Source organism: Balaenoptera borealis, assembly GCF_965194805.1.
Source record: "Balaenoptera borealis genome assembly, chromosome: 18".
In the NCBI taxonomy this organism is placed as follows: Eukaryota; Metazoa; Chordata; class Mammalia; order Artiodactyla; family Balaenopteridae; genus Balaenoptera; species Balaenoptera borealis.
Window position 1 is genome coordinate 50,649,138 of NC_138877.1, and position 26,085 is coordinate 50,675,222.

Below are 26,085 nucleotides of genomic sequence, written 5' to 3' on the forward strand. Positions count from 1 at the left end.
AAGGACTGGATGAAGTAAAAATCCAGAGATGGAAGAGCACTTCCAAGGTGAGCTGAGATCACTGGCATTTTCTTGCATGAGGGCATTTGCAGAGTTTGGGTACAAGTGAGGATTGAGCTCACTAAAGGAAACCAAAAACTCGGGTGCTTTATAGATGTCTGCATGGGCTGGAATGACAGACTGGAATCTAGAAAAGCTCCGAATATGTGGCCAGGACATCTAATAGTACATCTGCTTAGTGATGGAGCACTGAAGAAAGATAGGGAGGCTGGGCAAAAAGGGCAGGGTCGATTTCCCATAGTTGCCCAGTTTTAGAAGACAGAATCTCGGTAGATGGAGGAATCGACTTTATCTCTGATTTGGACTGAGGTAGCCAACACCTCACGCTATCTGTCTAACACAATAAAGAACAAACCTTTCTGGAAGAAAATATCATCTGAAATAAATTAACTGTTCTTTTACACATAATGTTAGGCATAAAATAAACATATTAAGAGACATCCAAAGAAGCAAAATAATGTGATAGATAATCAAGAGAAAACCAGACAATCAGGCAGACTCAAGATAACCCAGACACTGACATTAGGAGGCAAGGACGTGACATAGATGCAAAGTTGAACAAAATGGATGAAATGAGGTAATTTTCAACAAAAAAAATTTTTTAAAAAGCCAAGTGTATTTCCCAGAACAGAAAAATCAATATCTGAAATTAAGAACTTGTCAGAAGACTCTAAGAGCAGAATAGACCAGAGGAAAACAGAATTCACTGACTTGCAGACAGGCCAAGAAAAAATATCCAAACTCCACCACAGAGAAAATAATGTGACAAACAAAAAAGAGAGTATGAAACCTGTAGGACACAGTCAAATCATCTCATATTCATGTAATTGTAATCTCAGAAAGAGAGAGAAAATGAGAACGGAACAAAAGCAACAGGTGAGGAAATAATTGATGATAATTTTACAAAAGTAAGGAAAGAAGTCAACCCAGAGATTCAAGAAATTCAGGGAACTCTCAAGCAGGAAAATGCAAAGAAAACCACACCTAGGCAAACCAAATGCTTGGCACAGTCAAATTGCTGAAACAAGGGATAGAAAGAAATTTTAAAAGCAGCCAGAGAAAAAAAGATACATTTGAAGAAACAATAAGATTGACAGCTTCCATTCTTTGTGTTGAAAGTGCTGAGGGGTGGAGAATAGGGAGTATTAGCAACCTAGAATTATATATCTATGAAATATATCCTTTAAAAATGAAGACAGGGCCTTCCCTGGCGGTCCAGTGGTTAAGACTTTGCCTTCCAGTGCAGGGGGTGAGGGTTTGATCCCTGGTCGGGGAGCTAAGATCCCACATGCCTCGTGGCCAAAAAACCAAAATATAAAAACAGAAGCAATATTGTAATAAATTCAATAAAGACTTTAAAAATTGTCCACATCAAAAAAAAATTTTTTTTAAATGAAGACAAAAATAGAGATAATTTTAGATCCACAAAAGTAGACACAATTCCTTGTCAATATACCAACACTACAAGAAATACCAAAGAAAGGTCTTCCTTTAAAAATTGCTATGTCAAAATTTTAAATGAAAGGACACAGACTAAAAGTAAAAGGATTGCAGAAGATGTATCTTGTACACACTCACTGGCCTCCCAAAAAAAGCTGGTGTGGCTATATTAATATTTGACAAAGTAATTTTTAAGGCTAGAAGTGTTATTAGAGATGAGCAGAACATTTCATAATGCTGAAAGGGTCAATTCAATAGGAAGACACAAAAATCCTAAATGCGAATGCATGTAATAACAACATAGCTTCAACATATATAAAGCAAAACTGACAGAAGTAAAAAAAGAAAAGACAAATCCACAGTCAAAAAAATCAGATTTTAACATACTTCTATCTAACTGATATAACAAGTAGAGGACAAAACAGCATGGATGCAGGAAAATGTAAAAACATGACTAATCAACTTGATCTAACTGACATACATAGAAAGCCACATCCAACAACTGCAGAATACACATTCTTTTTTAAGACAGATAGAATATTTACCAAAATAGATAATATGCTGGACAACAGACCAAGTCTCAACATATTTCCAAGGACAATGATCACAGCAAAATTAAACTATAAACCAACAACAGAAAGAAAACTAAGAAATTCTCAAATGTTTGAAAATCAAAAAAAACAGATTTCTAAATAACCTATGTGTCAAAGAGCTACAATAGAGACTTACAATGGAAATTAGAAAATATTTTCAATGGAATAAAAATTAAATATGACATCAAAACTTGTGGCATGTCGCTGAAGCAGAACTTTGGGGAAATATATAGCTTTCCACATACAAATGCATACAGTGAAAAAGGAAAGCTTGAAAGTAAATGGTAGGCTTACAACTTAAGCTAGAAAGAAGAGAGCAAATTCAGTGTAAAGAATGTAGAAGGAGATGGGACTTCCCTGATGGTCCAGTGGCTAAGACTCCGTGCTCCCAATGCAGGGGGCCCAGGTTCGACCCCTGGTCAGGGAACTAGATCCCACATGCCCCAACAAAGAGTTTGCATGCTGCAACTGAAGAGTCCACATGTTGCAACTAAAGATCCTGCATGCCACAACTAAGGATCCCGCATGCCGCAACTAAGACCTGGCACAGCCAAATAAATAAATAAATATTAAAAATAAAAAAAGAAAGTAGAAGGAGAGAAATAAAAATAAGAGCAGATATCAATGAAACAGAAAGCAGACATTCAATAGAGGAAATCAAGGAGTCAAAACGGATTCTCTGAAAAGATTAATAAATCTAATAAACCTCTAGAAAGATTGGTCAGGAAAAAATAAAACCACAAGTTACCCATATGAGAAATAAATTAGAAAGGGGACAATTACAGACACTGCCCATAAATTTCACAATTTAAATAAAAGGACAAATTCCTTGTAAAAATATAACTTCTCGACACTAAACAAGGAAAAAACACAATATCTGAGTAGTCATATCTGTTAAAGAAATTGAATTCCTAGTCAAAACCTTCCCACAAAAAAAAACCCTCTAGACTCAGATGGCTTTACCAGAGAATTCCTTCAAACACTTAAAGAATTCACTGGTACAGTCTTTCAAACAATATCAGTCTTAGACTAACTCTTCCAGAGAATATAAAAAGAAGAAACATTTCCCAACCCATTTTGTGAGGTTAGCATAATTCTGATACCAAAGTCTGAAAAGGATATTTCAAAATAAAAAAATTTCAGGCCAATATCTCCCATGAACATAGAAACAAAAATACTACGTAGGCAAAAAGTAGAAACAACCCAAATGTTCATGAACTGATGAATGGATTAAACAAAGTGTGGCACATCCATATAACAGAATATTATTCAGCCATAAAAAAGAATGCAGTAGACACATGCTACAATATGGATAAACCTTGAAAACATTATGCTAAGTGAAAGAAGCAAAGTCCACAAAAGATCACAGATGGTATGATTCCATTTATATGACTGTCCAGATAGGCAAATCCACAGAAACAGGAAGCTGATTACTGGTTGCCAGGGGCTGACGGAAAGGAGACGGAGAGTGACTACAAGAGGATACGGGATTTACTTTGGGGGTGAATAAAAATGTTCTGGTTACACAAAGTTGTGAATATATTAAAAATTATTGAATGATATACTTTGAAAAGGTCTATTTTACAGTATGTGAATTTCATATCTCAGTACAAAAATTATGAGGGAAAAAAAGCCATTGACCTAAAAATAATTTCAATGTCCATCAACATATAAAAAGGATAATAAATAAAATGCAAAATTCATTTTTTAAATGTTTCCCCTTATTCTGAATAAGAGGAATAAGCAGAAAAATATTATTATTTCAACAGAAGCAGAAACGTTATTTTATAAAACTCAACAATCATTTGTGATGAAATGCCGCATTAAGTAGGAAAAGAAGAGAAGCTACTTAATCTAATTAAGATTATCAACAAAAACCCTACAGCTAACATTATACTTAATTATACTCAATGATGAAAAATTAAATACTTCCACTAAGAATGGGAAAAAACACAAGAACTTACACTGTCACCACTTCTACTTAATACTGCACAGGAAGTCAGTAAGTCAAGCAAAAGAAATAAAAGTCATAATGGTTGAAAAGGAAAAAGTAAAGCATTTTTATTTGTAGACAACATAACCATATTTATAGGAAATGCAAAATAATCCACAAATAAAGAATTAATAAATAAATTATCAAGGTCAGTAAATAGAAGACCAATTTTAAAAAATCAACTAATTTATAAAACACCATATATAAACTGAAGTTTTTCTATAGAAGCCAGACATTTCTCCTGTGTAATTAATGTAATGATACTCTCACTGTGTTCATGCAACACTGAATAAATTAGGGAGGGATAGTAGTCTGATTACTAAGTAGAAAACTTTTATTTACTTAACCTAGGCTGATAATTAGTAATAAAAACAGAGATTTTAACAGTTCAAGTTGATGTAGGAGAGAGAGGCAAACAATTTCCTATATATCTTCAGTCCCTTCATTTTATTTGGAAGTCTTTAGGTTGGGGATAGGAATGGGAGGGTGTGGGAGTGGTAAGGACTATAAATAAAGTTACCTTGGCAGTGGGCAGAGCAGCATAAGAAAAAGAGAGTGGGGGAGAGACTGGGAGTAGAGAGTGAGGGGAGGAAAAGACTCTGGAAAGTTATGACTTTATTAGACCATGCCTCATGCAGATTTATAATCTAGGCACACAGAGCCTAGGTGGCCAAGCAAAACTCAAGCCATGGAGCAACTATAAAACTTTCTGAAGACAGTCCATTTATCCTAGGACTAAGAGAGCCACCAGAAGGGTAATGAGAGTTAGCAGTCAAACAACCAGGCACACAAAGATACAAGGCACCATGAGTGAAAACTAGCAGAAAAAGAAAACAGAAGGACAAACAGACTCCAGATAAATTTTTCAGACACAACTATGCTTACCAACTTTACAGAAAAAAAAAAAAAGACTAGCTTTAAAACATCTGCAGGGTATGGGGAATATAGCACATCTGAAAAATAATCAAATCCCACTTCTAGACATGAAAAATATAACTGCAACTAAAGACTCAGTAGGTGAGTTTACAGCATTAGACACGGTGAAGAGAGAATTTGAAGAGATCAGAAAAAATTACTAGAATTCAGAGAGAAAGATGAAAAGGGTGAAAATATGCCCCTGAGACCTCTTCCAAAACTTAAATCTCCTCCTTCAAGTCCCTCCATCCCAAGAGAGACAGCACATACCGTATCCAAGTATACCCTTCCTACCATACACTGGACCCCATCTCATTCACCATCCTTGGGATTTTGCTCAACCACTTACATCCTTTCTTTGTTCACTCTTTAATCTCTGTCTTCTATGGCTTCTAACCCTAGAGGCCTACTGGCCTCCTTCAATTTAAAAAAAGAGTTTAAATGATTCTCTATCCCTCTGCCCTCTTCATCACTAAACTTCTTGAGGAACAACTGTCTCAAACTTTTTCAATCCCCTACAATCAAGCTCCTACAAGTGTATGAGACTTCTCAACATCACAAACTTTCTTGTTGCCTATTGAATTCCTTACCTGCAGTCTTCATCCTTTATATTCTTCTACATATGAGTACTATCAAACAGTCTACTTCTTTAAATACTCCCCACCCTCAGCTTCTAGAAGAATCTCTATTTTAGTGTTCCATCTCCCTTGATGATGATTCTTTCTCAGTCTTCTTTATTAGCTCCTTTTTCTTCCTTTTCCTGTCGCTTAAATTTTTAGCACATATATTACTTCTCATGAGAGTCATCTGTTCATAATTTATATTTATTTCTATATTGGTAACTTACATTGTTTTCAATAAGCTATAACAACCTTAATAATAGCTACTGAGAGTTCACAAGCATCATCAGAATGCTGGTTTAGAGCCAATTATGTTCTCTGGCAATAAAGGTACATCCACCATGAAAATCTACCACCTTTCAAGCCACTTCAAAATCCCACCACTACCCATTTAGCTCAGAGCACATAATCTAACCCTCTACTTAATTGCTGAAAGGGACGTCATTTAGAATGTACTACTTCCTTTACTTTCCTATCACCCACCTCAAAATAATCTCTACGAGGGCCTTACTCCATTAATTGTCCTCACACTCTCTTTTTTGCTCATTATTCCTGCTCTTCTCCCTTAGCCTACCAGCTTACGAGGACAGAATTTAGAGACATACGGCATAGGTTCAAATGCAGGCTCTGTCATTTATTAGCTCTGTGATCTTGGGAAAGTTAATCAACTGCTCTGTGCCTCAGTCAGCTCATCTGTAAAACAGGATGAAAAGAGTACTTATCCCATTAGATTATGAGGCACTTACAGTTATACTTACTATTAATAAGTGCTAAACAAATTTTATTTCTTTTCATTACCATGCTAAAGTGCCTACTGTGGTTTGGGTTTCCCCAAAAGCAGACATGATTTAAGGATTCAAGTACAAGTAGTTGTTTGAGAGGTGATCCAGGAAAAACACTGATAGGGGAAATCAGAAGTGAAATAGGGAAGGGAAGGCAGTCAAGAAAGAGTGTATTATTAAGCCAGTTACCCTGATGGGCAACCAGAGTGTGATCCTACTGGAGAACTCTAATGGATGGTATAGAACACGGCTCAGTTATCCCAAAGGAGAGATGTGAAAACGAGGTATTTATCCACCACATCCCCATCCATCAGTGGCTGAAAGCCTTTCTGACAGCATTAACTCCCTGGCATTTCTGGCTTGCCCTGCACACAGGCCAAGCATGTCTCTATGGCCAGTAAGAAAGTTCTCAGGCAGAAATTCATAAATGTAAGTAGACAATATAGAGATGAAAGCCAAAGAAATATGGCTAGGACACTAAGAACATCTGCTACAGTGTCTCTTATCCAAAAGACAGATTAATTCTGTGTCCCCTTCCTCAAGCTACCATCTTCCTTCTTTCCCTCTAAACACTAATTTCTAAATGCTGTACTCCCTTCTCCATCTAACCTCAATTCACTTTCCCACTGAATGTGACCTTTCTCAGCCTTCTGAAAAAAGGAGGTGGGGGTGAGTGAGTGTTAGGTCATTATCATCTCTTAATGCCAACTTCAAGATGATGTCTCAGACTTCTGTTTAGCTGACCTATAGGAAAAGAGTCAGTATGTAAGCGATAGTATGCTCATGAGTAGCCTCTGAATATATTGTATATAATGTATTTGAGACAGGATTGAGAGACTCCTAACAGGAGACTTTTCAAAACACAGGTCTAGAGGCCAAGAGAAAGGTTTTAGCTACAAACCACAGACCAGGAAGTCCAAAACAATTAGGTAATTACTGAAATCACAGGACTGACTGAAATAACCAACAAAGAAAATGTAGAGACAAAGGTGTCAAAACTGGCCTCCTGAGAAACTAGTTCTTCCTCCCTCCCTTAATACCTAGAGGAAAGGCATTATTATTTCTGTATTTGACATCTAGTCACTTGCTATACCTGTCATTCTTTCATCATCCTTCTAACACCAAAATGTCTCTCAAATCTGTTCTATTTCATCTATTCCCATTGCCTTCTCTCAGGTTTTATTATCACTTGTCAGAACTACTGCAATTGCTTCTTTAAAGGAACCCCTGCTTTGGGGATCTATGTCTTTTCATCCCTTACAGCACTGCTTCAGACATTTTTATAAATTGAGAGTTTAACTCTATCACTTCTGTCCTCAAATAAAGCAATACAGGAACACTGTAATCCAGTCCTAACATATCTTTCAGTCTCTTCTCCTACACCCTTATTCTCATTCGTCCAGTTCCCCCACATTTTAGTTATTGCCAATATCTATGTTTTACGCTTCTTTGATTTTACCTCTATATTCACAACGCAGCTCCGGCAACTATTATTGCCTACACCTCAGGAGTCAGCAAACTATGGCCTGCAGTCCAAATCTAGCCCGCCACCTATTTTTGTAAATACAATTATACTGGAACACAGTCATGCTCACTTGTTTAAATATTACCTATGGCTGCTTTCAAGCTGTAACAACAGAGTTGCGATAATCGCAAGGGAGACTAGAGAGCCTGCAAAGCCTAAAGTATTTACTATCTGGCCCGTTACAGAACAAGTTTGCTGACCCTTCAAACATGGGACAACATCAAGCAGCCTCATGTGTGTATAAGTGGATTCCCAGAAAGAAATGAGAGAGACTAGGTTTGAAATAATATTGGAGGAAGTAAAGGCATAATGTGTGAAATTAAACAAAAATTATATTACACATATCTAAGGAGTTCAATGAACACCAAACACATGATAAACACACACTAAGAAAAAACATATTTAGGAAGAGCATGGTCAAATTGCTAAAAATCAAAAATAAAGAGAAAAATCTTAAAAGCAACCAGAGGAGAAATTTTGGTTCCAGTATGGTGGCATAAACCAAATACAGTCTATCTTTCACACTGTTTACAACTATAAACTTTGGGCAAAATACAAAAAAAAAAAAAAAAAAAAGAAAGAAAGAAAAAAATTATTTGAGGACTCTGAAAAGGAAACAAAAGCATATTGTGGAGGAGAGTCAAACTTGGAAAAATGACCCACAGGATAGTGAGCTTCCCAGCTCGGCTATTTTCTTCTCCTTTCTCTAACAGCTTTGCTCTAAGGCCAGGAAGCAATCACTGCATACAGAGAGCAGCAACACAGAAGTTAAAACTCCAAGAGAAACCCTATCTTTCTGGCCACAGGAATTGGGGAAAGGGGCTCCTGCATGCTGGAGAATGTGGAGAAAATCCTGGAAGGGAGAAAGATCGGAGAAATGATTCTCTAATCCTGCCTATAAGCCCACGTAAGTCTTAGGCTTGCTCTGGAGCTGCGCAGGTATGAGACAAACCCATACCAACATAGCAAAGTCTCTGAGAATTAAAAACCACCACCCACAAAAGGCAAGACCAAATTTGCAATCTGAAGCTAAACGGGTTGATAGTCGGCTAAAAGAAACAACAACAAAGGTCAACACTCCAGAGAATTATGTAAGACCCAGAGTTTTCAAAACAAACACTCACAGTGTCCAAGATACAATCCAAAATGTTTGCAATGCAAAAAGAAAATGTGATAAATTTCAAGGGAAGAAACAATTAACAGATGCCAACCCTGAGATGATCCACATGTTATAAATATCCAACAATACCTTTAAAGCAACTATTATAAATATGCTCCATGAAGTAAAGGCAAACACAGTTGAACTTAACAGGAAAAAATTCTCAGAAGACAAAGAGAAATTATTTTAAAAATGAGCCAAATGTAAATTTAAAAACCGAACAATGCAGTATGTGAAATAAAATTCACCTGGATCGGCTCAATAAATGAATGAAGATGAGAGAGAAAAGAGTCTGTGAGCTCGAAGATGGATCAATAAAAATTATCCAATCTGAAGAACAAAGAGGAAAAAAATTGACAATAGAAAAAATAGTCAGAGACTTGTGGGACAATCTCAAAAGTTTTGTCATTGGAATCTTAGCAGGAAAAAAGAAACTAGAGCAGAATATTTTAAGAAACAATGGCAGAAAGCATCCCAAATTTGGTAAAAGACAAATTTACAGATTCAAGAAGCTGAGCATTTTCCAAAGAGGAGAAACTCAAAGAAAATAAAGACTAGATACATCAAATTTAACTGCTGAAAAACAAAAACAAAAAAATGCTTGAAAGCAGATAAAGAAAAATGACATACTACATAAAGGGAAATAAAATTTGAATTACCAAAGGTTTGTCATCAGAAATCATAATGGTGAAAAGACAGTGGAACAACATCATGAAAATGCTAAAAGGAAATAAGCTTTTACTCAGAATTCTATGTTCCCCTAAAATATCCTTTAAAAATGAAAGCAAAATAAAGACATTCTCAGATGAAGGGAAAAAAAGAGAGTTTATCCGCAGTAGACTACTTTACAAGAAATGCTAAAGTAAGTCCTTTAAACTGAAAGGAAATGTAGCATCTTCAGGAATGAAGGAAGAATAACAGAAATAATAAATATATCGGTAAACATAAAACACTTTTTTCCTTTAATTTCTTTAAAATATGTATGACTGTTGACAGCAAAAATTATAATATTGCATAGTGAGGTTTTCAAAGTGTGCAGCCATAACATATAAAAGAACTGTAACATAAAGAGGGGAGTGGGATGTAGCAGAGGGGAAAAAAAAGCATCAGTATGTTTGTAAGGTTTCTCTATTTTCAGTGAAGCAGTACAATAGTAACTCTAAGTAGGTTGTGAAAGGGTAGGTATCTATATTGTAATCCCTAGGGCATTAAAAATTAATACAAAAAGATATAGCCAAAAAGTCCAATAGCTACATTAAAATGGAATACTAAAGAATAATCTAAAAGAAGGTAGAAAAGGAGTAAAAGAGGAATGAAAAACAAAGAGGGAAACAGAAGACAATAAAATGGTAGACCTAAAGTCAACCATATCAATAATTAATTACATTAAATATTAATGGTCTAAACTCTCCAAATAAGAGGCAGAGATTGACAGAATGGATTAAAAAAAAAAAAAAAAAAAAGCAAAATCCTATGTGTACTGCCCAAAGGAGAGAAACTTTAAATATAAAAACATAGATAGATCAAAAGTAAATGGACAGAAAAAAATTTACCAGGCAAATAGTAAGCCTAAGAAGTCTGAACAGGCTATTTTAATATCAGATAAAGTAAGTTCAAGACAAAGAGTATTACTGGAGATAAAGAAACATGTATCATAATGAAATAAAAGAATAATTTATCAGGAGGTTTTAACAGTTATACAAATACATGTACATAATAGCAAAGCCCCAAATATATGAAGCTAAAACTGACAAAATTACAGGGACAAAGACAAATCCACAGTTACAATGGGATATTTTTAATACCCCTTTTCAGCAACTAATAGAACTAGACAAAAAATGAGTGTAGACATAAAAGAGCCGAACAACACTATCAACCAACTTTAACTATACAACATTAATAGAACTCTGCATGCAAAAATGGCAGAACACATATTCTTTTCAAGTGCACATGGTCTAATCACGAAGGTAGACCATATCCTGGGAGATAATGCATATCTCAATAAATTTTAAAAGACTGAAATTACATAAAATGTCCATTGGAAAGTAATAACAATAATATACATAAAAAAATCAAATATATGAGGGTTAAATAAAATAATTCTAAGCAAGGCACGAATCAAAGATGAAATTACAAAGAAAATTAGACAATATTTTAAGCTGAATGACAAAGAATATACTGAATATCAAAATTTGTGGGATGCAACTAAAGAAGTGCTTAGAGGAAAATCCATCACTTTAAATACATTAGAAGACAAGAAAAATCTAAAATCAATGACCTAAGATTCCATCTTAAAAAACTAAAAAGGAAAAACAGCAAAGTAAAAAAGAAGTAAATTATAATAAGAGGAAAGTCAATGAAATAGAAAATAAACCAATATTAGAGAAAATCAATAATGCCAAAAGTTGATTCTTTGAACTTAAAACAAAAATGACAAACTTCCAGCTAATCAAGGAAAAAAGAGAAAACACAAACATGAAGAATGAAAAAAGGATTATCCCCACAGACCCCCAAAGACATTAGAGGATAATAAAAAGAATGCTATGAACAACTTTATGCCAAAAATTTCAACAATTTAAATGAAAGGACAAATTTCTCAAAAAAAAAAAAAAAAGTTACCGAAATTCACATGAGAAATAACAAAAAAATCTGAATATCCCTGTATCTATTAAAGAAAATGAATCTGTCAAAAGCCTCTCCCAAAGAAAATTCTAGGACCAGATGGTACCCCCAGTGAGCTCTGTCAAATATTCAAGAAGAAATAAGACCGATCTCATGCAAACTTTTTAAAAATAAAGAAGAGATTACTAACCAACTCGTATTATGAAACAAGGATAACTGTAATACCAAAACCTGACAAAGACATTACCAAAAAAAGAGATTATAGACCAATATCCTTCGTGAATATAAACCCCAAAATTCTTAACAAACAAAAGCAAATCAAAGTCAACAATACATCACATACGAGGTTTTATCCCAGGAATGCAAGGTTGACTTACCATTCAAAATTAATTAATTTAATTTTTCCTTTTATTCTCTTAATATATGATCATATTGATAAATGCAGAAAAAGCATTTGACAAAATTCAATACACATTTATGATAAAAACCATAAGCAAAATAGGAATAGTAAAGAACTTCCTCAAATTGGCAAAGGCCATCAAAACATCTACAGCTAATAGTGAAAGACAGAGAGACTAATTTGTCATTGTTTCTCCCTCACATTAGGAACAAGGCAGGATGCAACTTTCACCACTTCTATTCAACACTGAACAGAAGTAGAAAGGTTCTTGTCATTGGAATAAAGGTTGGGGGAGCACAAGGGTATCTGGAGATCAGGAAGAATGATGATATGATTATACAGAACATCCCAGAGAATCTATAAAACAGTTAAAATTAACCCACAGCATTCACTACAGGTCACCTATTATACTACTAGCATTCACTTGCTTCAAATAAATTCTGGACAGTATTCCTGCAGAATTCTGGTTAGTCTCATTTCCTGGAGAAACTTTCCAGAGGAAGTAAAGTAGGACAAACTACAGCCTCCACCACTGGTTTCAGATGGTTTCAAGGCCAAAACGTACAGTCACAACCTCTTCTCTGCTAGTCATTCTGGATTCCCTTCATCTTCGGCTAGAATTTCTGCTGGCCCAGTTGGCTGATCCTGTGAGGTGGCCATCAGGCCTTTCTCATGTCCATTTACCATTAAAGTTGGAAAAGAAAGTACCAATAGACACCCAGTAGATCACCTGTGTGCCAAACTCCATGCTCCATTGCGTAACGGCAGCCCTACCTCCTTCAGATGATCAGGTACATTAGCCCTGTCAAAATGGTGACTCCTTATCTTGGAAAAGCAGCACCAAATCCCACCAGTAGCAGTGTCTTAAAGTATAACAGGACTCTTACAGTGTCTCTGTTGAAAATGTTTCCCTTCAGAGAACCAGGACCTTTTAACCCCCAGTGCTCAGAGCTACAGAGATGGGAAGCATAAAGTCCCCAGTGGATCACTGACAGTGATGCTAAGTGGAGGCATCCCAATTTCCACATGTTCTTCCTACTAGGAACACTGAAGGATAGGACCTTATGCTCATCATCAGTTGTGCCATCAAAAGACTGTCTTACTATCTATCAGGTCAGCAGCTTCTGGGCAGCTATGGTGCACAATAGGGCAAATGGATCTGTGGGATTCATTTGCTATAAAGTGGGTCCCTTACTCTGAAACGATGTTATGTGGCACCCTGTGCTGATGGATCACTCTATAAGCCCTCAAATATGGGCACTGGTTGAGCCCCGGCAAGTTGCAAAGGGAAACTCATACACAGAATATGCATCAAATCCAGTCAAAATGAATCACGGTCCTTTCCAAGGCACAAGGACTGGTTGGTATCCTTGAAGGAAAGTTAGTCTCTGCTACTGTCAGGCTGGACATTCATCAGTTCAGTTGCTAGATCAGCACTGACGAACATAAATCCATTACTGGGCCCTTGCATAGCCATCATCAGTAATTTTTCCATAACCCTTCTAGGCCAAATGGAATACCAAACAGTAGAGCTTATTATGTAATGAGATCCAAATAATTAAGAATTTACATTCTAGCAACTTAGTAGCCATTTGAAAAAATAATACACATAAACTTAAAGAAAAATATTTCATCTTAAATAACTACAATTACTTAATAATAGGACACTGCACATTCTGAGTACTGCACAACTTCTCAAACTTGTGCAGATTAAACATGTCACCCTCCTCTTCTGTTCCACACTGATTTTTGTGCAGTGCTTTGTTGTATCACAGCAACAACCAAAAATTCAACTTTAAAAAGATATGACATCATCAAAAGGAGTGCAACAGGATCTAATGTAAGAACCGTGAACTACATCAAGTTAGTAGTTTGTGACAGACGTTTCTGTGTTTCCTTTAAAATTCTGAAATATCCCATGGTATTCTTGTGTGTCTGCTGGGGTGTTTGGGGGTGCCTCAGTGCAGTTTGGGAATCAATCTGTGTGTGCGTGCGTGCGTGCACGTGCACCGCAGTCCCTCTCCTCCCTCAGCAGACCCAGCACCTCCCAGTAGGCTTTGTTGTGACTTAACTCTAGTTAGTTACTGGTTTGGTGATAGACAGCAGGGGAGAGGAGAATAGATGGGAGTAGCAGGGGCAGCATAATCTTCAAGTAACTACCTTCTAGCCAGGAGAAGAAGGTCACTTCTGTAGGCTCAGAGGGTTCAGAGGAATTTGGGGTTTCAAGGTTTTCCAGTGCATCAACTCAGATGTCCCATCTTAAAAGCTAGGGTCTCATTCCTTCCTAACCAGAGCACAGACACGCTGGCTTAGCAGACTTGCTGAGAAATCAACCTGCCCTGGAGCTCTGTTACCCTTGAAATTAAATCTTGGGCCTAATCCTTAGCTTTTTCTTTCCTCCTACTGCAGAAGATGAGTTTCTTTACATGATACCAAAGAAAGAAATTACCTAACTTTCTCATTTTGCCCCCAACTACCTTCAGCCTTTCATTGTCTTTCTCCAATCTATGTCACTCACCAAACAGCCATCTGACTACACCGTCCGTATAATTAATAACTTCCCTAAATGTCTCAAAAGCCTAAGACACTGTACCCACAAATACTTGCTCTTCTACAGGAATGCCATTCCAATTCGCCACCAGTGAAAGTTTTAGCAGGTGCACAGCTACAGTGCATGCAAAGGGTTATCAGTATCAGTGCTCCACCTACAACCAGCAGCGGGGTTCTTCCTGCTAGCCAGCCGGCAGATAATCTAGCTCCAAAATTCCATTCTGAAGACTACTTCCTCAGACCACTGCTGGCACCACAGCTGTCTTGGAAGAAAAAAGACTCTGAAATGAAGAGGTGCACAACCAAAGTACTGGGGAATGCCCTCCAAATCAACACCTGTGGGAGAGTGAAGGAAGTGAGACTAAACAGAGGAAGGAGTTGAATTGAAATGCAGTCACAGGAAGGCCTCAGCCAATCCATGGGGAGCTCTGGAGTTGCGATGGATCTTCAAAGTTGTCCTACCTTAGGGAAAAAGGGCCAGGCATTCACACCCCCATACAGAATAGGCATTGGATGCAGGCTGATCCTGAAGAAAACGCAAGCCTTTGAGGGAAGCAGGTCTGTTGGCTCACAGCAATGCCTGGAGAGACCCAGTTGCAATCAGTTTTAGCTGCCAATATTCTCAATGGCTAGGGGAACTTGTAACTGAACGGAGGGACATGGGTGATGAACTAGAGCAACCACCATACCACTGCTGGACTATTATACCAAATGGGCTAATGAGGGGAGAAAATGAATCATTTACCCTGCTTTCTGAGGAGGAACTAAGTTTACCACCAGTTGATAAGGGAAAACTCTTCTTTGCAGAAGAGCATCAGCTACTAAATTCTATTTTAACAGAAATATAAAAATTATCATTTTGAAGCCCCTAATGAAATTATTGACTCAGTTAAGGATTATCAAAAGATGCTAAAACCATTAGGTGGAAGATATTCAGTGTGCCAAAGTTATTACCCACGATTACCTGCCTAATGCAAATGGAAGAAGCATACATTTACAGAAAAGAGACCTAGTGGGTACCGTCTTATCCAAGTAATTCAAGTAACTAGACTGAGCATTATTAAACAATGAGACAACCTGAAAACCTCTGGATGGGATGCAATGTGCAGTACTCAGCATTATATACAAAATGTTCTTGCCAAAAAATGTTTAACCGAAACCTATTGAAGCTTTAAAGCCTAACTTCCATTTATAGAAAATATGAGGATAGATTACATAAAGGGGAACAGTATCTGGGGTCCTGTCCTTAAGGAGCTAGATTTATAAGACATTCTAGAAAAGGTAAAATATTAGTGACAGAAAACTGGTCTGTGGTGGCCAGTGGCTAGGGGTAGGAAAAGGGACTTAACTAAAGAAACGTTTTAGAATGATGGAAATATTCTATACTTGACTGTGATGGTTCTGAGACTCTTCAAATGGACACTTAAAAAGGGTGAATTTTATTATATGTAAATTAAACCTTGGTTAACCTGTCTCCTACCCCCAAAACCTGAATATTTAATCTATTCTTGAATGAAAAAGTGAGACTATTCTATTCCGTTGATTTTTTAAAATAAATACCTTAAAATGCAAAACCATTTTTAAATTAACATTTTTATTTTCTTTTTAAGCCCAAAGGCAAGATCTTCTTTTATCTTGATCTAGGAAATGAATTCATTTCATATTTCTACTTGCTAATATGCCAACAGAGCAATTTTTGTCTTAACATGTGTTTATATAGGATTCCATAGATGTAACAGCTATATGAAGCAAATTACTACCTATCCACAAATATACTGATTCGATCCCATATCACTTACTAAAACACTCCTACAATAATGTCTCTTCATAGCTCAAAACCATCAGTGTCTACTGAATAAAATGTAACTCCTACCTGGCAGTTCAAGCTGCCATACCCTCTGACCAAAGCCTCCATGTCCAGAATGAATTCCCGTTGCTCTCCCTCATAACACCTACATTCTAGCTCTAACAGAATTCTTACCATTACCTACACACAAACTGTGCTTTCTCACCTCTTGCTCATGCTTTTGTACCAGCTCCGATGGCCATCCCTTTGTCATAATAGGCTATGCTTTCTTAGTCATTTCATTTAACACTTTTGTAAGTACCTGCCTTTGTACCTTTCACACCCATCCAGACAATAAACTCAAGGTAGAAACTGTCTTACAAATCTTTATAAGGCCAATGGTTAGCACCAAGTATTAATCCAGGAATCTTTGATGGATTAACCTCTTCTAACCGAAATCCCATGCATCTGAAGGATGGGCTCAAATAGCATTTCTAACAAGAAAGAGATAAAGAAGCTGAGGGAAGTAAGTGGGTTTAGCTTGGAGAAGAAAAGCAACTTCCCATTTTAACCACAGTCTCCTCTATTGTTTCCACTAACACTGTTCTTCTACCACTTCAACCCAGATACCCTGACTGTCTTTATCCCCCAGTCTATCAGTTCCCTCCTGGCATCACTTTTCTTTTTACCATATGTTCAATCTTTGTCACCAAAAACCTTCACTTTCTTTTTTCCTTAGACCTCCAGGCACACTTCAACCTTGAATCAACTAGCAGTTTTTTTCATTTCTCTTTTGAGTGGAAAAGCTTACAACATCATGCTGATTGGAATTTTAAATATGTGATTTTAATAATAATAACAGTAGTAGTAGTAGTAGTAGTAGTAGTAATACCCGGACCACCAACAACAGCAGCTAACATTTAATGAGCACTTAACAATGTTCAGGCAGGATGTCCTTTCAATAACCCTATAAGGATACAAGTAAAGAAACAGACATGGAAATGCTAATTAACTTGCCCATTTTAAGACAGTAAAAAGCAGAACTGAAATACTAAGACGGTCTGACTCCAGAGCAGATTTAGCCACTGTGCTATGGTTCTTCCCAAATGCAATCAATGCTGTACTACCATTCCACTAAGAACTGATCAAACATTCCTTTATTCATTTCCTAACAATCCCTTTCCTCAAGCAAATGTTCCAACTTTGATTGATTCATTCTTACAAAAATATATTTATTCAGTCACTGAATAAATGAAATAGTTATTCCCACATTCAACAGTCATTGAGACCAAAACATAAAAGAGTGAGACATGATCTCTGCCTTCTCTTTAAGTCCCCAAACTCCATCTGCCCCTTCACTCTCAGCAGAAATCATTAATTAATATTTATTAGCACTTAATGTGCCAAGCACTTTACGTATACAGATTCATTCAATCTACAATACGATCCTCATTATTATTATTCCCATTCTACATAGAAGAAAACTGAGGCATAAAGAAAAGCAAAAACAAACAAGTGGGACTATATCAAACTAAAAAGCTTCTGCACAGCAAAGGAAAGCAACAAGAATGAAAAGGCAACCTACCAAATGGGAGAAAATACTCGCAAACCATATACTACTGGTAAGGAGTCAGTATCTAAAATTAAGAACTCACACACCTCAATATCAAAAAACAACAACAAAAAACAAACAAAAGAACACAAACAACCCAATTCAGAAAATGGAAAGAGGCTCTGAATAAACATTTTTCAAAAAAAAGATATATGAATGGCCAACAGGTACATGAAAAGATGCTCAACATCACTAATCACTAAGAAAATGCAAATCAAAACTACAATGAAATACCACTTCACACTGTTAGAATGACTATTATCAAAAAGACAAGAAATAAAAAGTACTGGCAAGGATATGGAGCAAAGGGAGCCCTTATGCACTGTTGGTGGGAATGTAAATTGATGCAGCCACTACGGAAAACAATACGGAGGATCTTCAAAATATTAAAAATATAACTACCATATGATCCAGCAATTTCACTTCTGAGAGTATACTCAAAGGAAATGAAAACACTAACTTGAAAAGATATCTGCACCCCTATGCTCACTGCAGCATTATTTTCAATAGCCAAGAAGCCACCTAAATGTCCACTGATGGATGAATAAAGAAGGTGTGATATATATAATAAATGGGATATTATTCAGCCATAAAAAAGAGGGAAATCTTGCCATTTGCAACAGCAGGAATGCATCTTGAGGGCATTATGGTAAGTGAAATAAGTCAGACAGAGAAAGACAAAAATACCATATGATCTCACTTATAAGTGAAATCTAAAGACAAAAAACAAAAAAAACAAACACAGAAACAAAACTGAACTCATAGATACAGAGGAGAGATTCATGGTTGCCAGAGGCAGGGGGTGGGAGATGGGCAAAATGGGCGAAGGGAGTTGAAAGGTACAAAGAAAAACTTCCAGTTATAAAATAAATAAGTCATGGGGATGTAATGTACAGCATGGTGACTATAGTTAATAATACTAGACTGTATATTTGAAAGTTGCTAGGAGAGTAGATCTTAAAAGTTCTCACCTCAAGAAAAAAAAATTTTCAACAATGTGTGATGATGGATGTTAACTTGACTTTATGTGGTAGTCATTTCTCAAAATATGGAATGGTTATGTCGTTAACCTACAACTGATAGAATGTTATATGCCAATTATATCTCAAAAATATTTTTTAAGCAAAAAACTGAGGTATAGGAGTTATGTAATGCACCCAAGGTCACACAGCTAGAAAGTGGCAAAGCCAGGATCTAAAACCAGTCCAGCTTCAGAATCCAAGCATTCACTAAAATGCCATCAAAGTCACTGACACCATTAGGCTGCCATCCCTTAACTTCTCTACCTACACTTAAAACATAATCCACAGTAATTAATTTATTCAACACTGATATCTCACTCGCCTTGTTTTTGTTCCTTGAACACAACCTTGTTTCTGCGTCAGAGACTATATTTTCCTAGAACACCATTCCTCTAGCTCTGCCTTCCAATCATTATGACTCAACTTAAATGTCAACTTGCAAAGAGACCAATCCTGACCACCCTTACCTAAAATACACCCCCAGCCCCGCCAACTACAAATCATCTATCATGTGCAACTGGGTTCATTTCCTTCATGGTTACTTATCACTGCCTGAAATGATCAGTTGCTTATTTCTCCCCACTGGAGTGGAAGTTCCAGAGAGAGTAGAGACCTAGTCTATCCTGCTCACTGTTACAGCATCAGCACCTAAAACTGCCTGGCACACAGTAGGCACTGGATATTTACAGAACAGATGCCAAAAATTGTGCTAGACACTGGGGTTACCAAAACGAATAGGATAGAGTTCTTAATAAACTCCTAGTCTTTAGATTTATAAATACTTACCTCCTCCCCTTCTATATTAAAGGATGACTAGCTCCTAACGTTTTTTAGTGGCTAACCTCTCCACCTGTCATGTTAAATCTGTCCCCAAGATCTCCCTTAGACTTCTCACCGTCATTTATCCCCTCTCTAACTTCTTTAATTTCTCCCTCTCCACTTACTGAATGTTTCCCACCCACCCTCGCATACTGAAATATCCTTCCCTCAACCATCTCCCCATTACCCCAAGTATCCCACTGACTCCTCAGCCACATCTCTCTTCCACAGAATCTTGACCACTTCCTCAAAAGTCATCAGCGACCTGGAAAGTGTTCTCACTTTCTTCAACATTTATCCCTGTCGAGGACTTTCAATCCACTTTCTTAGGACCGGAGGTGCTACTGTCCCACAGTTCTCTTCTTAATTTTTTTAATCTTTTTTCAGCTTCCTTCACTGTCTCCTTTCTCTCACAGCTTTAAACTTGATTCTCACTAGAACTTCACCCTCTATTCTTGCTCCATTCTCTGTCTCTGAAACATTTCATCTTCTCCTCTAACTCACCTAGTGCCCCATACAAATAATTACATCATTCATTCAGAACCTAAATCCCAGCTCCAATTTCCCCATTCATAGTTAACAAGAAATGTGACTGAATTCTTAAGCAAACCCTCAATAAAGAATAGTTGCAGGCCAAGACTTAGAAAAAATAACGTGAACTATAATAAACAATCATGTTCTGAACAAGCACTAGAAGGCAATATCACACAACTTACAACTTAAGGCTCGTTTCCATCAGTACTTCTCGAAATACAGTACTTGAACTAATTCTTCACTAATTTTAATTGACAGCTTGTACAAAAATTGACCAAAGACTAAAAATCATTCATAGACTTTATGTATGTGGTTAATCTATATTAATTTTGTCTAAAACTGTTTATACAGTTCTAAATACACAGAAACTGTATTATTACACAAGTATAGGAGTACAAAGTTAAAACAGGGAACATACCGGTCACAAATTATTGCATAAGTCTGGAAACAACATACAAAATACATTCAAATTCTTTGAGAGGGGTTTGTAAAGATGTACCTACGGTGCCATAATATACAGACTCACAGCTCCAATTTATACCTAATCATTAGAGCAAACTGTCTATTGAGATTCTGTGCTATTTTCAAAAGCATCAGCAAGAAACAGACCTGCCATAGTGGCCTTCAGTTTACATAGCAAAGGGTAGTTAGTTACACACATTTATATCAGTATGATAAAACTACTCAAGTCCCAATCCTGTAAACAATTATACACATGAGAAGAGTGGTTTACCCAGAAAACGTGTGAGGAAAGCTCCATCTTACAACTCTCTGCAGTGGATAAGAGCCACAGTACATACTGGTCAACCACAGATACCTGACTCACAGCCTAGCCCCTCTCATAATGAGAGAAAATGGCATCTGGTTATTACCGAACAAACTACATATTCAATAAATACAGTAAACTCTGTAACTTATTTGACAAAATCCTACTATGCTTTCCCTATGTATTGCAAGAAGGTGTGAGAAAAAAAAAGATGACGCCAACTCCCAATTACCACTGCCAAAGCCAAGCTGGTGAAACAAGTCAGTCACCATCCTTCAAGGTATGTGGCATGTAAGAGCATGGAAAGGAAAACAACAGGAGAGCCCTAAGCAAAAAGACACCCACGTTTTAAGAAAAAGAAAATGAAAGTGGTTTAACATCTCCTCCATCACGGGAGCTGAAGGTGCACCAAGCCTAGGAAGAGATCTAGGAGCTACTCAAATTTTCCAGTTGGTGTCAGTTGATCACTACAGCAGCTGTCATATTTTGAAGTTCTTCAGGTTTCCCCTTTTCCCCATAAACCACCGCCCCCCCCCCCCCGCACTCTAAAGCCAAAAAGTGACAGAGGAAATAGAAGATGAAGGGAAATGGCCGATGGGACAACAGAACACAAGCACTGCTGCAGCCACATCTCTAGAGGACCAAAAGGTCCACTTATGAAAGTACAGCTCTAAAAATCTGTATCAGACACCTTTCACAGCCACCTAAACCTCCAACTGCATCCCTTTCGCATAAATCTCTTAAATTGAAACCCCATGCCTTATACTACAGGCTGATTATCTAAAACTCGTCCTATATATATGACATTATCCTTAACCGATACCATCACCCCCCCCCCTCAGTGAAAGGCAGATTTTTTTTTTAAGGGAGGCGGAAAGGTGAGGATGGAATGTCATGAAGGGGTGGGGGGGAGGGGTATGAGAAATACGTGCAAATACCATTGCGGCAGAGACACTGGGAACGACACTTCCCTCGTCGCTCTTGCAAATTCTCTTGGTGCATTACCCTCTGCTCATCCCTCCTCCTTCTTCAACAATACACATACACGTGTCATAACCGACCCGCACCACCACCTTTTCTAGCATCACAAGCTCCCCTCCCACCCTCTCTTGCCCCCTACAAAGACAGTTACACACACTTAGAACAGAAACTGCCGCCACCGCACCCTCCTATCTCAATAAGTGATTCTACCATCTAGCATCAAGCGCTTGCTGAAAGACAGCTCAGTAAATACCTATGTAGACAGACAGACAGACACACACACACACACACAGGCGCACATGCAGCATGTGGCGCAACGAAGGGCACCCGGAGACGCACCTGGAGGCCGGGTGTCCAGCGCTGCTACCCCCCTGGTCCCTGTCACTGAGCGCAGCTGTGTAAATCCTCCGGTAGCGGTCGGCCAGGGCCCGGCCTGACAGCAGCAGCTGGTAGTGACCCCGGGAGTCCGCGGCCGGCAGCCCGAGCCCCAGCCCCGCGGCCGCCAAGGAGCCCTCGGAAACCGGCATGAACAGCGCCCCCGGCGCCGGGGAAGAAGAGATGGTGGCGGCAGGGAAGAATCCGTCCCCGCCGGCCCCCGAGGAGGCGGCGGCGGGAGAGGCAGTCGCTGCGCACATCATCATCCTCGCAGCCGCCGCCGCCTCGTTCCCGCGGGACGGGCAGGCAGACACGCGCGCGCACACACAGCCCTTTTCCAACGACGACGGCTCCGGCGGCGGCCTCTCGCTCCCGCAGCAGGGAGACTACAAAGACAGAGACCTCCTCCTCCTCCTTCTTCTCCTCCTCCCCCCCGCGCCGCCCTCGCCACTACTGGGGCCGCTCATCTAACCTCGCCACCCCGGGAGTATGAGGAGGAGGCGGTGCCGCCGCTGCTGCCGCCGCCGCCGCCACCGCTGCCACCGCCGGAGCCACCCGCAGTGGGAAGCTGCCGACCGCACTGGGCATGCGCCCCTCCTCGCACATGCTCAGTCACTGCGGCCCAGCTCCCTCCCCACCCCCTCTCCGCCACCACTCCCTCTGCCTCAGGCCTTTGGGTGTGAGGCCTGAGAGTCGGGCGGGATCTGAAAGAAGGCCGCTTCTCCGGGTTTTACTAGCAGCTTGAGGAAGAGTAAGGAAAGTGCTGGGGAGGCTGTCAGCTACAACCAGTCGGCTTCAGGTACTGGGTTCCCTCCAGGTGGGAGAACTGGGACCTGAAAGATAGAGGCCCCGTGCCCACCGCCAGAGGTTGACCGTACGCACTCCTGCTACCGTTCCCCAGAGTGTGTGCTGCCAGCGGGAAGATGTCCTGTGAATGGCGCTGGTTGACCTCAGAATTCGAGGCAGAGGAGGCCCGGCGAATTAGAAGCCCCTTTGGCGATCTTAGTTTGGAATTTTTGTCATTAGGATTTAAGTCTGTTTAAAATAGTTTTTACTTAAGAAAGACAGGGAGTAATTTATCGCATTCTTTTTTTTTTTTTTCTGTGAAAGTAGAATTCCCAGATATGAGAGTATTCACAAGTCAGAGGCATTCCAAAATTCCTGTTTGTAACGTTTATATCAGCGTTAAATCTTAATGCAACAGTACTTTTCTTAAATATTCTTTTTTTTTTTTTTTGACTCCACGCTCACCCTAAGAGGGCACTCATCTCTTGACAGTGGTCGCTTCATGGCTTATCTTTTTCCTCCCAGACTTACATTACTAAAGATAACTCTTGAATATGACCTGAAACTAGTTGTGACTGACTGTGTAACATCTGAAAATGCCATATCTATCAAAGATCTTATCATTGTTATCCATAAAAATGTAATATTTGCTGAGTCCCGTGTTCCAAGCTATTCTACCAACTCCTTCTAAGTAGATACCGTAGAAATGTATGCGCCAGTGCACCCTGATTCCTATTAAGTTTTATCCTTTTTATTCTCAATTTGAAGAGTTTGCCTAATAGTCCTGGCAAAATCATTCTTAAGTCCTATCATCCCAGTGCTATATCCTTTATATACCTCCTGGCTCTTAAGCCTCTTTGAATGTCCTTCTTTAGGGGGAAAAAAAAAAAAATCAAGCCCTGTTTACTGTTTATAGAAGTACAAACAAGGAGTGGGGAAGTAAATTAAACTAATTCTAGTTTTTGCGGGGAGAGAGTGCTGAAGGAGTGCATTTATCTGGGGCTTTGAATAATAAATGGATGTCATTTTTATTTTAAAAAGTTGTCTTTTTTAAAGACAAGGAAACTTGTTTCCCCAACTATCTTGTACGCTCCTTCGGAGCTTCTTGTTTATCTTGGTGTCTTCCTCAGCCCCTGTCTAGAACCTCCTGTATGGTAGATAGCCAGTAAGTATTTGTTGGGCGAAATTCCTATCCTGATGCTTCAGCACAGTTACACACCTGTGTCGAAGAGAAACCGCCCCGCCCCCGCTCCCCCTCCCCCTCCCCCTCCCCCTCCCCCTTCCCCGCTCCCCCAACTCCGGGATGAGAGCCAAGACACAGGTAGGGAGGCCGCTAAAGGCTGGTGGAGTTAAAAGCCCGAACTCTTAGCAGCTCTAAGGGCTGTAGCTGTTGCAGGAGCCAGAGAGGCCCCCAAAAGGTGGAGGGGTTTGGATCCCGACTCTGCTACTTGTATGTCTTTGGGCAAGTTTCATCCTCTGAAAAATGGTCAAAATAATACTTCAGGGGACTGTGGGAGGGCTTCAAGCGTCTAGGACAGCCACCTTGTCACACGGCTTTTCACAGATGGTTACACACAAAGCAAAACATACTAGACTTTTCCATGAGGACTGGAATGATGCTTGTGTCTGTTCCCCCATCACGTTCCCAACTCCTAGCACAGACTCTTGCCCTAAGCAGGAGGGAAATAGATACTGGTTGAATGAATGAATATGTCAATGAATAAATGTTGCCGGCACAGAGAAACATTTCCAGCTCAGGCTTAGGTGGTGGCATGTGCAGTCATTGCCTGTTTAGAGTTTCTAGGGGACACTGACCTGGAGCACTTGTCTCCCCAAGTCCCCCCTTACCCAGTCCTGAATTCCCCTTTGGTCCTTTCGATACCCTTCAGTCCCAGACAGGCCCCTTCCCGAGCCTTCTGGGTACACACAAAACCCGGTAGCTGGATAAATTTCTAAGGAACCCGTTGTCATTGAGGGGCGCAACTAGGCGTGCGCAGAGTCGCACACATGCTCACTTAGGTATCCGAGGGTGGCGTTTCTGTTGCGGTTGGCAGCGTTTCCTTCCACGGCAGCGGTAGCGGCCGCTTTACTCTAAATTGTAGCCAATGCAGCGTTTTTTCTCCTCCTCCTCCTCTTCCTGCCTCCGCACTGTGCGCTCCCGGGTCACTGCGACTGCTACTCCTCTGCTTTGGCAGCTGGGCACCTTGGAAGGCTCCCTGGGGTGGCAGGGAATGGGGCGCAAGCCGGGAAGGAGAGGGCGCTTGGACTCACCCTTGATTCCACTGTCCAGGGGACTTGAAGGGGAGGGTGGTCCCCAAGGCAGGTCGCGAGGGTCACCTGAACCACCGCTGCAAACGGGAGAAGTGGATTTCTCGAAATGTGCAAAAGCAAGCGTCCCCTGCCGCCAATACTGCGCGCACTACTGCGGAATGCCTTGTGTTGGGCAGGGGGTCAGGGGGCTCTTATTATTCAGAGAAATGTGCAGAATGAAGAAATATGTAGAGGCCTTTGCTTTTGTTTTTCCGGCCACACTGAGCGCGGCTCCAGTACTTTCCGCGCTGCCATCTTAGCTTTATCTTCTGGCCGGGCTGGGTGTGTGTGTGCGTTCGTGTTGGGAGGGAGGGCAATTGGCGTGGAGGAGAGTGGCGGGAGCATTGGGCGGGTTGGGTGTCAGAACTGGCTAGACAGAAGTTGAGGACACAGTCACCCTGAAATAATAACATTGAACTACGGCAAATCCTGACT

At 39.5% G+C, this 26,085-nt stretch overlaps 1 protein-coding gene across 16 annotated transcripts in view; it reads right to left on the reverse strand.

Moving 5' to 3' along the window:
• The window catches only part of MYCBP2 (MYC binding protein 2), a 269,957-nt gene extending 246,907 nt beyond the window's left edge, over window positions 1-23,050 (reverse strand). For 7 of the 16 annotated variants that reach the window (XM_082365890.1, XM_082365877.1, XM_082365882.1 and 4 more), the window contains exon 1: window positions 22,519-23,049. In XM_082365890.1, the coding sequence (XP_082222016.1) occupies window positions 22,519-22,820 (302 nt within the window). In that variant the 5' untranslated portion in view covers window positions 22,821-23,049. Of the gene's footprint in view, window positions 1-22,518 lie in introns of all 16 variants that reach the window. The other 9 variants (XM_082365889.1, XM_082365887.1, XM_082365878.1 and 6 more) reach the window with 4 other exon arrangements.
• Window positions 23,051-26,085: the final 3,035 nt, after the last annotated feature.